This window comes from Pseudophryne corroboree, chromosome 2, assembly GCF_028390025.1.
Source record: "Pseudophryne corroboree isolate aPseCor3 chromosome 2, aPseCor3.hap2, whole genome shotgun sequence".
Lineage (NCBI taxonomy): Eukaryota > Metazoa > Chordata > Amphibia > Anura > Myobatrachidae > Pseudophryne > Pseudophryne corroboree.
Window position 1 is genome coordinate 486,527,887 of NC_086445.1, and position 15,041 is coordinate 486,542,927.

General features: G+C 44.4%; 1 protein-coding gene across 1 annotated transcript in view; it reads left to right on the forward strand.

Annotated features, from left to right (window-relative positions):
• The window catches only part of DOC2B (double C2 domain beta), a 1,147,407-nt gene that overhangs the window by 952,401 nt on the left and 179,965 nt on the right, over nucleotides 1-15,041 (forward strand). The window contains exon 6 of the mRNA XM_063953885.1: nucleotides 14,681-14,838. Coding sequence (XP_063809955.1) covers nucleotides 14,681-14,838 — 158 coding nt within the window. The remainder of the gene's footprint in view (nucleotides 1-14,680; nucleotides 14,839-15,041) is intronic.

Consider the following 15,041-nt stretch of genomic DNA (forward strand, 5'->3'; position numbering starts at 1 on the left):
TTGTGTCGCTTAGCTTAGTCACACAGCGACCTTGGTGCGCCTCTTTTTTTCTTTGCATCATGTGCTGTTTGGGGACTATTTTTTTGAAGTGCCATCCTGCCTGACACTGCAGTGCCACTACTAGATGGGCCAGGTGTTTGTGTCGGCCACTTGTGTCGCTTAGCTTAGCCATCCAGCGACCTCGGTGCAAATTTTAGGACTAAAAATAATATTGTGAGGTGTGAGGTGTTCAGAATAGACTGGAAATGAGTGGAAATTATGGTAATTGAGGTTAATAATACTGTGGGATCAAAATGACCCCCAAATTCTATGATTTAAGCTGTTTTTTAGGTTTTTTAAAAAAAAAACACCCGAATCCAAAACACACTCGAATCCGACAAAAAAATTTCGGTGAGGTTTTGCCAAAACGCGTCCGAATCCAAAACACGGCCGCGGAACCGAATCCAAAACCAAAACACAAAATCCGAAAAATGTCCGGTGCACATCACTATTGATTACAGGTTTTTACAATACATGTTATATGTTTATTTTCTTTTTATAGTACAGTTCATTTAGACTGTGGTATACTATTTTGGGGACTAATACAGTACTTTATGTCTCAGGTTTCCTGGATTAGGCATTATTGAGAGAATGTAAAGGTTAGCTTGACAGACAATTACACTGAGAGGGTTTTTTTTACCAACTTGATTTTGACACATGACTGTCTCAACCACCCTTAGATTTGTATCACAAATTGCATACGCTGACAAGAAAGGAAATTGACAAACAATGGTAGTTGCTCGGTCATTCCTGGAGATAATTATGTATCAGTTGCTGGAAAGGGGGAGGGGTCACAGAAAAACAACAGACAGAGAGGGGGGGGGGGATCCCCACCCCTAAATTTCCCTTCAGCACACTAAAAATTACCTGGAACCATACCTGAACCTATCTGGTAATAGAAATTCAGAGAATTGGTCACACATGTTTGCAAACACATGTTTAGCTGCTGAGCCACTTCACGGCTTCTCCGATATCAGCAGTCTTAACACTACATAATGGCAGTGCCCACATAGGGCCATGTAATTTGTCACAGTAGGCCTCATGATAAAGGCTATTACTAAAACACATCCAGACAGAGAGCTAACTTACCTGGAAGCCACCCCCGGGATCTCCGATTGGCACTACAAGGAACAGCATGCCTTCCAAATGCTGCTTCCATTCAATGCCTTTCGCACACAAGCAGACAAACAATGTTAGTTGCTCGGTCATTCCTGGAGATAATTATGTATCAGGTGCTGGAAAGGGGGAGGGGTCACAGACAAACAACAGACAGAGAGGGGGGAATTGCAAATCCCCACCCCTAAATTTCCCTTCAGCACACTAAAAATTACCTGTAACCATACCTGAACCTATCTGGTAATAGAAATTCAGAGAATTGGTCACACATGTTTGCAAACACATGTTTAGCTGCTGAGCCACTTCACGGCTTCTCCGATATCAGCAGTCCTAACACTACATAATAGCAGTGCCTACATAGGGCCATGTAATTTGACCTGACACTGTATGGACAGTTTCTATCTGAATATTACAGAACCAAACATATACTGAGAGGTTTCACAATCAATAACATCCTGACCACTAGAAGTTGGAATTCCAACTTTTGTGGTCATTGGTGTGGGGCACAGAATAAATGTTTTCTCAATCTTGTCACAAGCCACCAAATAGCGTGTGTTCCTCGTGAGTCCCGGTTGTTGCCTGGAAACCGGACATTGTGTCTTCCGGCTGCAAGTGCCGCTGGTCCCCATCTGTGATTAGGCAACCAGGGTGCCACTCAACTAAAGCTTCTCTGGTTGCCTAGCAAAGTAGCTGCTTCTTGTCAGTGGAGCTAAAACTGTAGAGCAATTTAAACATGCTTGGGATAGGCATATGAATATCCTTACAAAGAATTAACAAAGAATTAAGGTTCAAAAAGGGTTGAGATTACCTAAAGGATAAAAAAAAGGGGCAGACTAGATGGGCCACGTGGTTCTTATCTGCCATCAAATTCTATGGTTCTATGAGTTGTTCTATGTGCAGCACTGAAGCTGCACAGAGTTTGCAATTAAGTTAAACACTTCCAGACGGGCTTTCCCCATTGGACAGTGTTACTCTTATAAGTCAGTCAGCCCAGCTATCTGTGCCGGTTATAGCTTGTGCTTTAGAAGTGTGAACTGCTGGTCCCTGTCTGAAAACCTTGCTGGTTCTGCGAATAATCTGCCGGATTCCCTACTCATTTGTTCCTGACTCCTGTCCTGCCTGTACCCACTTCCAGTCCTGTGTGTTAACCCCTTGTCTGCATTCCCAGTGTCCCTGTACTCAGCCTGCAAGTTTACCATCTACTCAGTGCCTGCATTCATATCCAATGAATATATATATAAAATCAACGTAGTGAAAAAACATATATATATATATATATATATATATATATATATATATTTATATGAGACAACCAAAATACCCTTCCTGCGCTGAGTTTCAACAGCACTACTGAAAGATCCCCTGTCAGTAGGATCTTAAGAATAGAAACAGAAAACAAATAAATACAGAGTGCGCTCATGTTATAACTGGTTGAGCATAGAAAACAAATAAATACAGAGTGCGCTAATGTTATAACTGGTTGAGCATTGGTCAGTTCCAGATTCAAGGGCAGGAATCCTCTTGAGTTCTTTTTCCCCTTAGGGATTTCCTGATTGGGGCCTGTATAGAAACCCTCTCACCAAAGAAATCACCCGACAAAAAATTCCCTGTTTAGTTACAAAAAAGTTATAAAATATTCTTTAATCCATAATCATAAAATTAACATAATAAAATGACAGAACAATTATTTGGACACACCGAAATGCTCAGATGTTACAGACTATTCCCCCTCACCTTAGCGGTGTGAGCTCTTGGAGGAATAGTCAAGGCAGAGCGATAGTGTACAATAATTGATAAACCCTACGCGTTTCATCCAGTCGGACTTCTTCAGGGGTAAAATATGTCTGGGTGAAAAATACAATAAAGAAATGGTTTAGGGATGAGAAAAAAAGGGTAGGTGAGGGGGAATCATCATTTCATCTAACATTTCTGAGCATTTCGGTGTGTGTCCAAATAATTGTTCTGTCATTTTATTATGTTAATTTTATGATTATGGATTAAAGAATATTTTATATAAAAAATTCTTGTAACTAAACAGTGAATTTTTTGTCAGGTGATTTCTTTGGTGAGAGGGTTTCTATACAGGCCCCAGTCAGGAATTCCCTAAGGGGAAAAAGAACTCAAGAGGATTCCTGCCCTTGAATCTGGAACTGACCAATGCTCAACCAGTTATAACATTAGCGCACTCTGTATTTATTTGTTTTCTATATATATATATATATATATATATATATATAGAAAGGCAGCAGACGCGGCACTCCAAGTGACTTGTAAAATGACAGCTCTTACAACAGGCAGAAGTGTAAAGTACGACGTTTCAATGCCGCTTTATTAGGGCATTTTCCTCATGTATAACACATAACAATAAAATCTTACCTTATAAAGGCATTCAATCACCCCATGTGAAAACAACGTGTGCCGGGCAGAACGCCCGCCGCTCCGTTCGGCGCAGCGGAAGTGACGACGCACTACGTCACCTCCTACTGCTGTGCTCCCCGTCACCATGGCAACATACAACAACAGGTACATCGGACACTGGAAACATAATAGGCATATGTAATGCTATCTAGACATAACATAAACAAGCGATAATAGTATGCAGCATCTACATCATAACATACCACTAAACCATCAATGTATTAGTAAGGTGGGCTAACCTCTACATAAAACACTGAGCAATGTCAGTGCCCATACAACAAAGAAAGAAAACATATAAAGTTTACTTAATGTGCTGCAACTGCAAGTCCAGCTAAGATATAATCGCTAAGGAAGCTAGGTTGTATGGAAAAAGGTCTCTTATTGGCACATCGTCCAATACACACCTGGATGAGAACTAGTATTATGAATAGCCAAATCTGCTTCCTAACTAGATGAATGCATATGATACTATTACTAACGGCCATAGGCCCAGCAAAAATCATATACCAAATTAAAATAAAGGTCCCAGAGCAAAGGTGAAGAACCTGACTATTTAGATGTTAATGGATAAATCCGGCGCAGTGACTAGCAGATGTTACAAAAAGCTATTGAACCCATAAGACTCATTGAGTCCCCGTGGGTGTACCGTATTAAGCCGGTAGATCCACCGTGCTTCCAACCTCAACAATTTCCCATCGCGATCACCGCCCCTGATGGAAGCGGGGACATGATCTATCATGCGGTATTTAAGAGTGGTTAGTGGATGTCGATATTGGGCAAAGTGCCTGGCCACTGGCTGCTCACTAGATCCCTTACTGAGGGCTGCTTTAATGGCAGACCTGCTGGCTGCCATACGTTCCTTGAACATGCGTTCGGTCTTACCAACGTATGACAGCCCACAGGGGCACAACAATTGGTATACCACATATCTTGAAGCACAAGTAAGTGTATGGTAAATAAACATGGTTTTACCCGAGTGTGGGTGTTGAAATGTGTCACCGGAGATCATATATTGACATGTTGTACAGGTGCAGCGTATGCAACCCTTCTTACTGAACATGGGAGATGGAGGTGTATGGTTGGTAACATCTGTTTTCACCAAGATGTCCCTTAAGTTTTTACTCCGCTTATAGCAGGACATTAATTTGGTGTCATGCAACCTCAGTTCGGGGTCCCCCTGAATAATTGCCCATAGTTTTTTGGAAATATTATTGATGCCTGTGCTGCCTGCATGGTACTGTACCACCCATAGAATCATGGGATTATCTTGGTGGTGCGCATGTGTGGGATCAATCAATGTACTACGATCCACACTGAGCGCTTTACATTTGGCAGCCTGTAACAGCGACATAGGGTACCCCCGATCAGCAAACTGCTTGATCATCAGCTCCATCTGTACTTCAGCAATCACCGGGTCAGAAGTAATGCGTCGGACCCGGAGAAGCTGGGAGTAGGGTAAACCCTTTTTGAGTGGTTGTGAATGAGAACTCCTATAATGCAACAGATTATTTTTATCGGTGGGTTTGGAATAAAGAGAAGTAACCACCTGGCCCTGTTGTAGTGAGATTTGAACATCCAAGTAGTTAATGACCTGATCACTGATGGTATAAGTAAATTTAATGGGATGTTGCAACATATTGTGTGCCTTAATAACACCCTCTAACTTGGCCTTAGTGCCTTTCCAAATCAGGAATAAATCGTCGATGTAACGACAATAAAAAAGAATATCAGTCGCTACATCGGGATCTGCAAAGAATATTTGATGTTCAATCTCAAACATAAAGATGTTGGAGTACGACGGGGCCAAAGAGGACCCCATCGCACATCCCTTAAGCTGCAGGTATATGTGCCCATCATACAAAAAGAAATTTTTTTGCAAAATCAAGGATAAAAGCTGTAGACATAAATTCAAATCTGCCCCTTGAAATTCAACGTGGTTAACCAGAAAGCGCTCAACTGCTGCCATATCATGGGGGATGACAGTATACAGATTTTGCACATCTATACTACATAATAAAACATTGGACTCTAGCACAGGTAACTGCTGTAATCTATGTAATAACGTGGTGGTGTCAAGCAGAAAGCGGAGGTGAGTTTGCATACATGGTTGAAATAAAGAATCCAAATACAGGGCAACAGGTTGGAACAAAGAGGATCTGGCCGAGATGATAGGGCGTCCTGGGGGTCTAACAAGGGATTTATGGATTTTCGGTGTTGTATACAGTAATGGTATACTCGGGTTGTCTGGTATCAAGGCATTCCGCAGCGTGGTTGAGATGCGACCCTCCTATACTGCATTATCCAATATACTGGAAAGTTGGATTTTATATTCATTAGTAGGGTCTTTACTAAGGCGGCAGTATGTAGCCTTATCTGCAAGTTGCCTCTGGATTTCATCTTTGTAATCCTGTAAATTTTGGATAACAAGCGCGCCGCCTTTATCCGCAGGGCGGAAAATAAGGTTACTCCGTGCCGCCAGATGTTGAAGGGCATCGTTTTCGCTTTTTGTTAAATTATAACGTACATACGGACTATTGGCCATATGATCACTGGTTTGTTGATCTAACAACCGAACAAATGTTTTAATTGAAGCGTTGTGCGACTGCGGCTCAAATCCAGATTTTGGGAGAATTTTCTGCAGTTTTGGTGGTATGTCAGAGGGTTCGCCCACCTTAGGCTGTTTGTTAAAATGTTCTTTCAACTTCATATATATATACAGTGGCTGATCCAGAGGGGGCACTCGGGCCTGTGACCCCCCTGTCGTTTGTGGCTTCCGTCCCCAGTCCCTCCGTCCGTCCCCCATCCCTCCGTCCGTCCCCCCCCGGCGCCACACAGGGAGATGACGGGCGCCCGCTGAGATTGCGTTACCAGCGGGCGCGCGTCTCCCTGCACAGCGGCAGCCGGAGGCAGGAGCTCAGCACTGAGCTCCTGCCTCCGGCGCTGTCACTGTGCGGCGTGCGCTATGGGAAAGACGTCAGTCATGACGTCTCTCTCATAGTGCTGAGGAGAGGATGCCAGGAGGCGGACTGCAGCGGTCTGGAAGTGGGAACGGGGCTTGGTAAGTATGTTCTGTTTTCTCTTCCTCAGTGCAGCGGGGGCATCTACTGGAGGCACATTACTACTGGGGGGCATCAACAAGGGACATTACTACTGGGTGGGGGGGGGCATTACTACTGGGGGCATTATTACTGGGGGAGTATCTACTGGGGGCATTACTACTGGGTGGAATCAACAAGGAGCATTACTACTGGGGGGGCATTACTACTGGGGGCAAACTACTGGGGGCATTATTACTGGGGGGCATCTACTGGGGGCATTACTATTGGGGGTGATCTATTGGGGGCATTACTACTGAGGGCAGCTACTGGGGGACCTTTTTACTGGGGGCCATCTACTGGGGGCATTATTACTGGGGGGCATCTACTGGGGGCATTACTACTGGGGGGTCATCTATTGGGGCCAAACTCCTAGGGGGCATTACTACTGGGGGCAAACTACTGGAGGACATTATTACTGGGGACAAACTACTGGGGACATTATTACTGGTGGGCATCTACTGGGGGCAAACTACTGGGGGACATTATTACTGGGGGCCAACTACAAAGGGGCTAACTACTGGGGGCATACTACAGGAGAGCATTACTACTATGGTTAGGAAGAACCAGCACTCCATGCAGCAAATTGAGGTAGCTTTTAATGTCCTTATTCTTTAGACAAGTCTCATATGAGCAAACATGAAATATGTACAACTACTTATCAGCCTTGAAGCTCAACATAACCTGGGGAATGCAATCCTGACCAGGGGTGACTCCCAACAGCCGTTTCGGGCAACGCCGTCATCAGGGGAGAATCCAACATACTAACCACATGTGCATCCTTATCTACCTTTACTAATTACCCCCACACTATGATCACCTGTTGCCTGGTGCTCCGAAACTTCCTGCCACCAAACTTACCACTCGTACTCCACAGCCGCCTGCAGCCTCGGGGGCGCATCGCGATGACGTCAGTGACACGCGACGATCATGATAGTATCCCCGCGTTGCTAGGATACCCGTGGTGAGCCTCCCATCTGCACTATGCACCACGGCATCCGGCCTCGCCGTCATCACGCTGTGACGTGGCGGCGCCGGCACCCGCGATGCCAGGCAATGGGCACGCTCAATACGACGTGGAGCGTCACATATGTAAACAGTGACGCTGGAGGTTACCTCCTCTTGTTGCTTAGCAACGAGGACTCGCTCCCCCCTGTTGGTGTTACGGAAAGGATCAGTGCAAAGCAATAATATAATCTAACAATTTAAAAAAACACCACATAAAATACACAAACTACCTGATACTCCCTAACACCACATGAAACAAAGGGCATTGGTTTTAATGTTCTATCTATTAGCCCCATCCTCAACCATCAGTGACAAGAGTAAATCGGGGTATATGTACATTGTCTGAATTAGACCAGAGGTGCACAGTAATGTACTTACATCTAATTTAGCCACAGATAACACAACTGTATTAGTTGACACTGTGCAACTCTGGTACCACTTCACGACATATCTATTATGCTAAATAAACATAACATATATAAAAACACAACATATAAAAAAAAAACAGCACATCATGAAATACATAGCTACATGACAACCAGATAAGGGACACAAAATAATCTATATAATATAAAGTCGACTATATACACTAGTCTCTTCATTATACCGGGCCCGGATCAATCAAAGCACCCACCACACAGCTAACCTATAAATAAGATGTCAACAGAAACTCCTCATTTAGGCCTTCCGGAGCAAGTGATTTCAGTTGGTAAATCCATCTACTTTCTTGCCTTAGCAAGATCTTGCCTCTGTCACCTCCTCTCCTCAAGGGCGGAACATGGTCCAGAGGTATACATTTGAAGTCTTTCACAGTATGTCCACTCAAAGCAAAATGTTTAGCTACCGGAGGAGTGCTTGGTTCTATTTTTACTACAGCCTTCTTGATCGAGGATCGATGCATTGATGTTCGCTCCTTGAGCATGCGTATTGTCTTGCCGACATACAATTTCTTGCAAGGACATACGATGGCATAAGTGACAAATTTCGTCTCGGAAGTCATTCTGTGCCGCAGTGAGTATACATCACCCCTGGTCGGATGAACAAAATTCTTCCCCGTCATCATATAACAGAAATTGGCACAAGAGCCGCACTTGTATGATCCTACTTGTAGATTGAGCCAGCCCGCATTGGTTACCACCCGCGGGCTAATGTCGGAATATGACGTGGAGCGTCACATATGTAAACAGTGACGCTGAAGGTTACCTCCTCTTGTTGCTTAGCAACGAGGACGCTGGAGGTTACCTCCTCTTGTTGCTTAGCAACGAGGACTCGCTCCCCCCGACAGGGGGGAGCGAGTCCTAGTTGCTAAGCAACAAGAGGAGGTAACCTCCAGCGTCACTGTTTACATATGTGACGCTCCACGTCGTATTGAGCGTGCCCGTTGCCTGGCATCGCGGGTGCTGGCGCCGCCACGTCACAGCGTGATGACGGCGAGGCCGGATGCCGTGGTGCATAGTGCAGATGGGAGGCTCACCACGGGTAGCCTAGCAACGCGGGGATACCATCATGAGCGTCGCGTGTCAGTTACGTCATCGCGATGCGCCCCGGGGCTGCAGGTGGCTGTGGAGTACGAGTGGTAAGTTTGGTGGCGGGAAGTTTCGGAGCACCATGCAACAGGTGATCATAGTGTGGGGGTAATTAGTAAAGGTAGATAAGGATGCACATGTGGTTAGTATGTTGGATTCTCCCCTGATGACGGCGTTGCCCGAAACGGCTGTTGGGAGTCACCCCTGGTCAGGATTGCATTCCCCAGGTTATGTCGAGCTTCAAGGCTGATAAGTAGTTGTACATATTTCATGTTTGCTCATATGTGACTTGTCTAAAGAATAAGGACATTAAAAGCTACCTCAATTTTCTGCATGGAGTGCTGGTTCTTCCTAACCATAGCCCCGGCTGGAGCCTCATGGTGAGGACAGTTGTGTATTCAATTGTGCTAACCGAGCACCCACGGACTAATAGAAGATACTTGGTGTTTGTGCGGTTCATTCACAAATAAATATATATATATATATATATATATATATATATATACTTCTCTTGTCTGTTTGGGGGATCAATGTGTAGATAACTCGTCCGCTGATGAACATAAAGAGCATTATTTTTTCTATATACTTGAAAATATCTCTATGGAAACAATATAGGAAACAAAGAAACTATTATATGTGTCCTCACATCTTTCTAAGAGTGAGTAGGGTAAGCCTAATTCCTATAACTTGTGTGTATAAAGAAACCGTTCTGAGCACATAGCCACCTTATCTTTTGTAAGTCAGGGTATGTTCTGTCTAATCTCAAGTCTAATGTCAGGTCAGGTCACTTTGGGTGTGATAAAAAGATACCTTTATATACGTGTTTCCCACAGTATTCATTGTGAGTAGGGTACGTTTCTGACCTGGTATCACACTTAAAGGTGGAAGAGAACCTCTATGTGAACATGACTTTTAACTAATCGTGCACACTTAGGGCGTACATTACACCTTTTCACCCTTAACCCTCAGTCAGGCGCAGCTGGCCTGCCAGGCTCCGCAAAGCTGTTCTCTCTCCCCTCTCCATCCCAAGGGGGTGCAGGGGCCTGTCCATCCTAGTACCTTCCTATCTCTAGGTGCTGTTCGAAACCCCCCTAGTTAGTTTTCACGCCGCCTGCGTGGTGTACAGTAGTGACCCTCCTGGCCTCTCAGGCCCATTGCGCCCAAACTCGTCCGACTTTTGAAGATTTGTATCTCCTTTTATGTTTATCTATTAATTTTTTATTTTGCTCATTTTATGAATAAAAATTACAAAGGTTGTGGATATTTTGTGGAATTATGTCGGTTTATCCAGGGTGGCCTCTCAGGCACACTGCGCCTTCAAATTTCAGTATTTTTTGTTTTTTTACTTACTTTGAGGTTAATAAATTAGGTTTTTTGAATCAGATTTTGAAAATTCTCTCTTTATACGCCCCAATGAAGGTCACTGATCACTTTAAGAGCATTAGAATTGAGTTAATTAGGTGCTAATGACGATTTTCTAACAGGCGCCTGTCATGTGCACTGCGCCTGAATCCGGGAGTCCCAGAGGTGCGCCTAACGGTGGGTTAATACTCTACAAAAGAGGGAGGTGACCCATATCCTTCACGTTATCATCATCTTCAAGAGGAGGATTGTTTAGGTTCATCAGCGGATGATTTATCAATACATTAATTCCATCAAACAGACAAGGGAAGTATATTGGTAACTGCCTGTAGTTGAAAATAAACAAATCTTGGATTTTACTCCGGTCTTTGTGATTCCTGTCACATTGTCACATTTGGCTCCCAAAATGGGACTTTTACTGGGTGCTTCTACGTAACACAAGTCAGGATACGGTGACCGGATTCAACCCATAGCGGCTGCGAGACACATTGCAGGACGCTACCCGCTGCACAGCAGCTTTGTGAGCCTGAGTCACATTACTAGCAGCTGGGTAGGTGAGTGTGGCAAGCCAGCCATAAAAAATGGTTATTTGTTCACAGTATTAATATTTGTTTATTATATGTGTCCTGGGAAGTTCAGGGAACATTGGTGGTCATTCCAAGTTGTTCGGTCGTTGACGTTTTTCGCAACGCAGCGGTTAGGTGGAAAATGCGCATGCGCATGGTACGCAGCTCGCATGCGCTAAGTAATTTAACACAAAACTTTGGAGATTTGCACAAGCTCGAGCGACGTTTTTTCAACGCTCGAGTGATCGTAGTGTGATTGACAGGAAGTGGGTGTTTCTGGGCGGCAACTTGGTGTTTTCAGGGAGTGTGCTAAAAAACGCAGGCGTGCCAGGTAAAAACGCAGGAGTGGCTGGAGAAATGGGGAGTGGCTGGCCAAACGCAGGGCGTGTTTGTGACGTCAAACCAGGAACTAAACGGACTGAGGTGATCGCAATCTAGGAGTAGGTTTGGAGCTACTCAGAAACTGCAAGGAATTATTTAGTAGCAATTCTGCTAATCTTTCGTTTGCAATTCTGCTAAGCTAAGATACACTCCCAGAGGGCTGCGGCCTAGCGTGTGCAATGCTGCTAAAAGCAGCTAGCGAGCGAACAACTCGGAATGACCACCCTTATGCAGTGTGTATCTATGACAGGGTAACCAGCTAATATTTTTGCTGACAAACTGGCATACCAAACAGATTTAATTAAACCTGCTAAGTTTATTCACAAAAGAGACACACTGGGTATAATGGAGGAGGGTATGAGAATGTTTTCTGAAATGGCAACCAGCAGCACACTCTGTTAAAGTGCCAGCAAACTGCTGCATGAGGAATTGGTAGAGATAAGGAAAGGTAGACAGGAGTGCAACATTTTGCATAAATTGACATTAATTAACATATGATATAGAGGCATACCTGTTTTCCGGCGTTTGGGATGCCGGCGGTCAGAATGCCGCCAACGGCATCCCAATGATCGGAATCCCGACAGGGCAAGGGAAATATTTTTAACTTCCCCTCCTAGCCTCCGAACTCACCCTGCCCACTGACTAAACCTAACCCCACAGCCTAGCACACTCCCTGGGGGTGCCTAAACCTACCCCTCCCCCTCCCTGCAACCTAACCATTACCCTTCCTTCCTGCAGCCTAACCTCCCTGAGGGGGGGTGCTCAAACCTATACCCCCCCTCCCCAAAGCCTACACTTAACCGCATGACATCCCCCCCATCCCGCCATTGCTCCATTGCTGCCAGCATTGGCAAGCGTGTATGCACTTGCCAATGCTGGCACCCCCACCCAGTGACGTGCAGTGGGGTGAGGCTGGTAATGCAGAACTTTTCCTGTCATACTGATGTATACGCCAGAGTTTTGACTATATAACATATATGAAAAATACAAAAAATATATTAGAAATATCTTTTTTGTATTATCCTAATAATTTTTATAGTCAAAACTCTGGAGTAAAAGGTATATGACCTCACCTGGCTTCCTTTTCAGCACATTTCTGATCAAAACTCAGCAAATTTCCAGCAGTATGTATTGCTGCACCTATGTATAATGACCACGTGAACCCTTGGGTTCTTATATTGTGTGTAAATCTCGCTCTGGTACTAGTCAGTGCCTCCTCAGCCATGTACCTAACTGCACATCCCTACCCCTGCCAGGTCTGACACTCCTAAATATGGAACCCCCACAATTCTATTACTAAAGCTAAGCACTATTCAGTTATCTGGCAGACCATCTGCCCAATCTGGCTGATTAGAATGAATATCTGATAATGTATGGGAGCAAATGACAATCAACAAAACACTGAGAAACAGAAAAAAAAACAGTCATTCAGATAAATTGGTTAAATCACAGATTTATTAAATATATCTGAATGACAGTTTTTATTCATTTTCCAATATTTGGGCGCAAATGGTCGACTGTCATTAGCTCCCTGCATTACCAGATGTTCTTTCCAACTTGCCAGATTGGACAGATGGTCTGCCAGATAAAGATATAGCGGATGCCCAGCCTAAAGGTGGGTACACACTAATAGATATATCTGCAGATCAATTGATCTGCAGATATATCTATGTACGGATCGAGCAGTGTGCTGTGCATACACACTGCCCAATCCGTCGGGGGACTGACGTCATGAACTGGGCGGGCGTGCGCCCGCCCAGTTCACCTGTCAATCACCGCCGGCCGCCGCAGCATGTGTACGGGCGGTCGGACGACCGCCCCGTACACACACAGCGACGCGCCAATATATCGTTAGATATATTGGCCGTCGGCTGTGCTGCGCGGCCGACGCGATACGTCTGTGAACGACGGAGTTCACAGACGTATTGGCCGTACACACTGGCCGACGGTCCCGCGATATATCGGCTGTTCAAGAGAACGGCCGATATATCGACCAGTGTGTACGGGTCTTAAGGAGAATCAGGGCTGTTGAGGTAGTTTTAGTTTAGGTTTGAATTCAACTTTATTTCTTTACTATGCATTTTTTTTAAGAAGACTTAGCTGAATACTTTCAAGGGATTGGTATGCAATCTCGGGGTACGGGATGCCGACGGACACAATACCGGCACTGGCATTCCGATTGTTAGGATCCCGATAGGGGTGAGGTAAGTATAATACCTCCCTTCCCTACTCCCCCAACACTAACCTTCCCTTACTGCAGCCTAACCCTAGACTCCCCCATTAGTGCCTAACCCTAACCTCCCACTGCCCTTAGTGCATAAACCTTATTCCCCCCCCCCCTTTCTGCAGCCTAATCCTAAACATCTCCTCCAGTGCCTAAACCTAAACACACCCCGGTGGTGCATAACCCTAGCCTCCATCCCCACAGCCTGGCACTAACGTCTCTCACCCCCGCACCCTAATCCTAACCTCGCCAGGTGGTGTCTAAACAGGACTCCCCTACTCTCCACTCCCACGGAGCCAAACCCTAACCCTCCTGGCTATGCTTACCTTTGGGATCCTGTCGATCGGTATTCCTGCGTTGGTATGCTGACCTGGTCAGGGTACCAGCATCACTCTTCTGACAGTTATTGGGATTCCGGCATCTGTATTTCAACTGCTGGGTTCCCAAAAGTCGTGAACTTGAATGTATACCCTTTTCAGTCTTAGTAACAAATATGTAATGAGTACACTGCTATATGTTTGTAATTGCAAATCAATTAATATGCATGCACTTCTTAGCAATGTGAAAATTAAAAATAAAATGTTTATGGTTATTACTGTACTCTTTTTGCTGCATTCATTGAACATTATCTTAATAATTTTATTCCATTTTGATTTTTATGATTCTTTTTACACTTGTGTTTAAAACAATTGTTTCAATCTATTCAACTTGTTTTGTCTCCTTTAATGTATCCAATCAGTTATTATACTGTGCAAGCATCACATAAAAGCTGAATGGTGGTAACCTGAAATTGCACAAATACGCCTGCTGCTAAATAGATGTCAGATCTTTAATAATCTCTCTGGATACAGAGACATTTCTTCCTGGATATTGTAGTTTTTTATTGTGGAAACTGTGTGTGAATTACTTTATGCTGTCATTAACATTTTGAATTTCCACCCACAGATAGATAAAACAGAAGATAAATCTTTGGAGGAACGTGGGCGAATTCTTATATCCTTAAAATACAGCTCTCAAAAGTCAGGGCTCCTGGTAGGAATCATTAGATGTGCACATCTAGCAGCAATGGACGCAAATGGGTACTCCGATCCCTATGTGAAAACGTAAGTTTAGTACATCTGTATCATCATTGATATCATCACAAATATATACAGTATGCCAAGGCGAAGCTGCTGTGTAAATAATCTTTGTTGCCCCTGGGATCATCACATGTGATCATGGGTCTGTAATTGAATAGCCCCAAGCACTTTTCTGGGGGAACACACCACACAGGTTAATCCGCGGCTTCTTGAATCTACCTCTATTG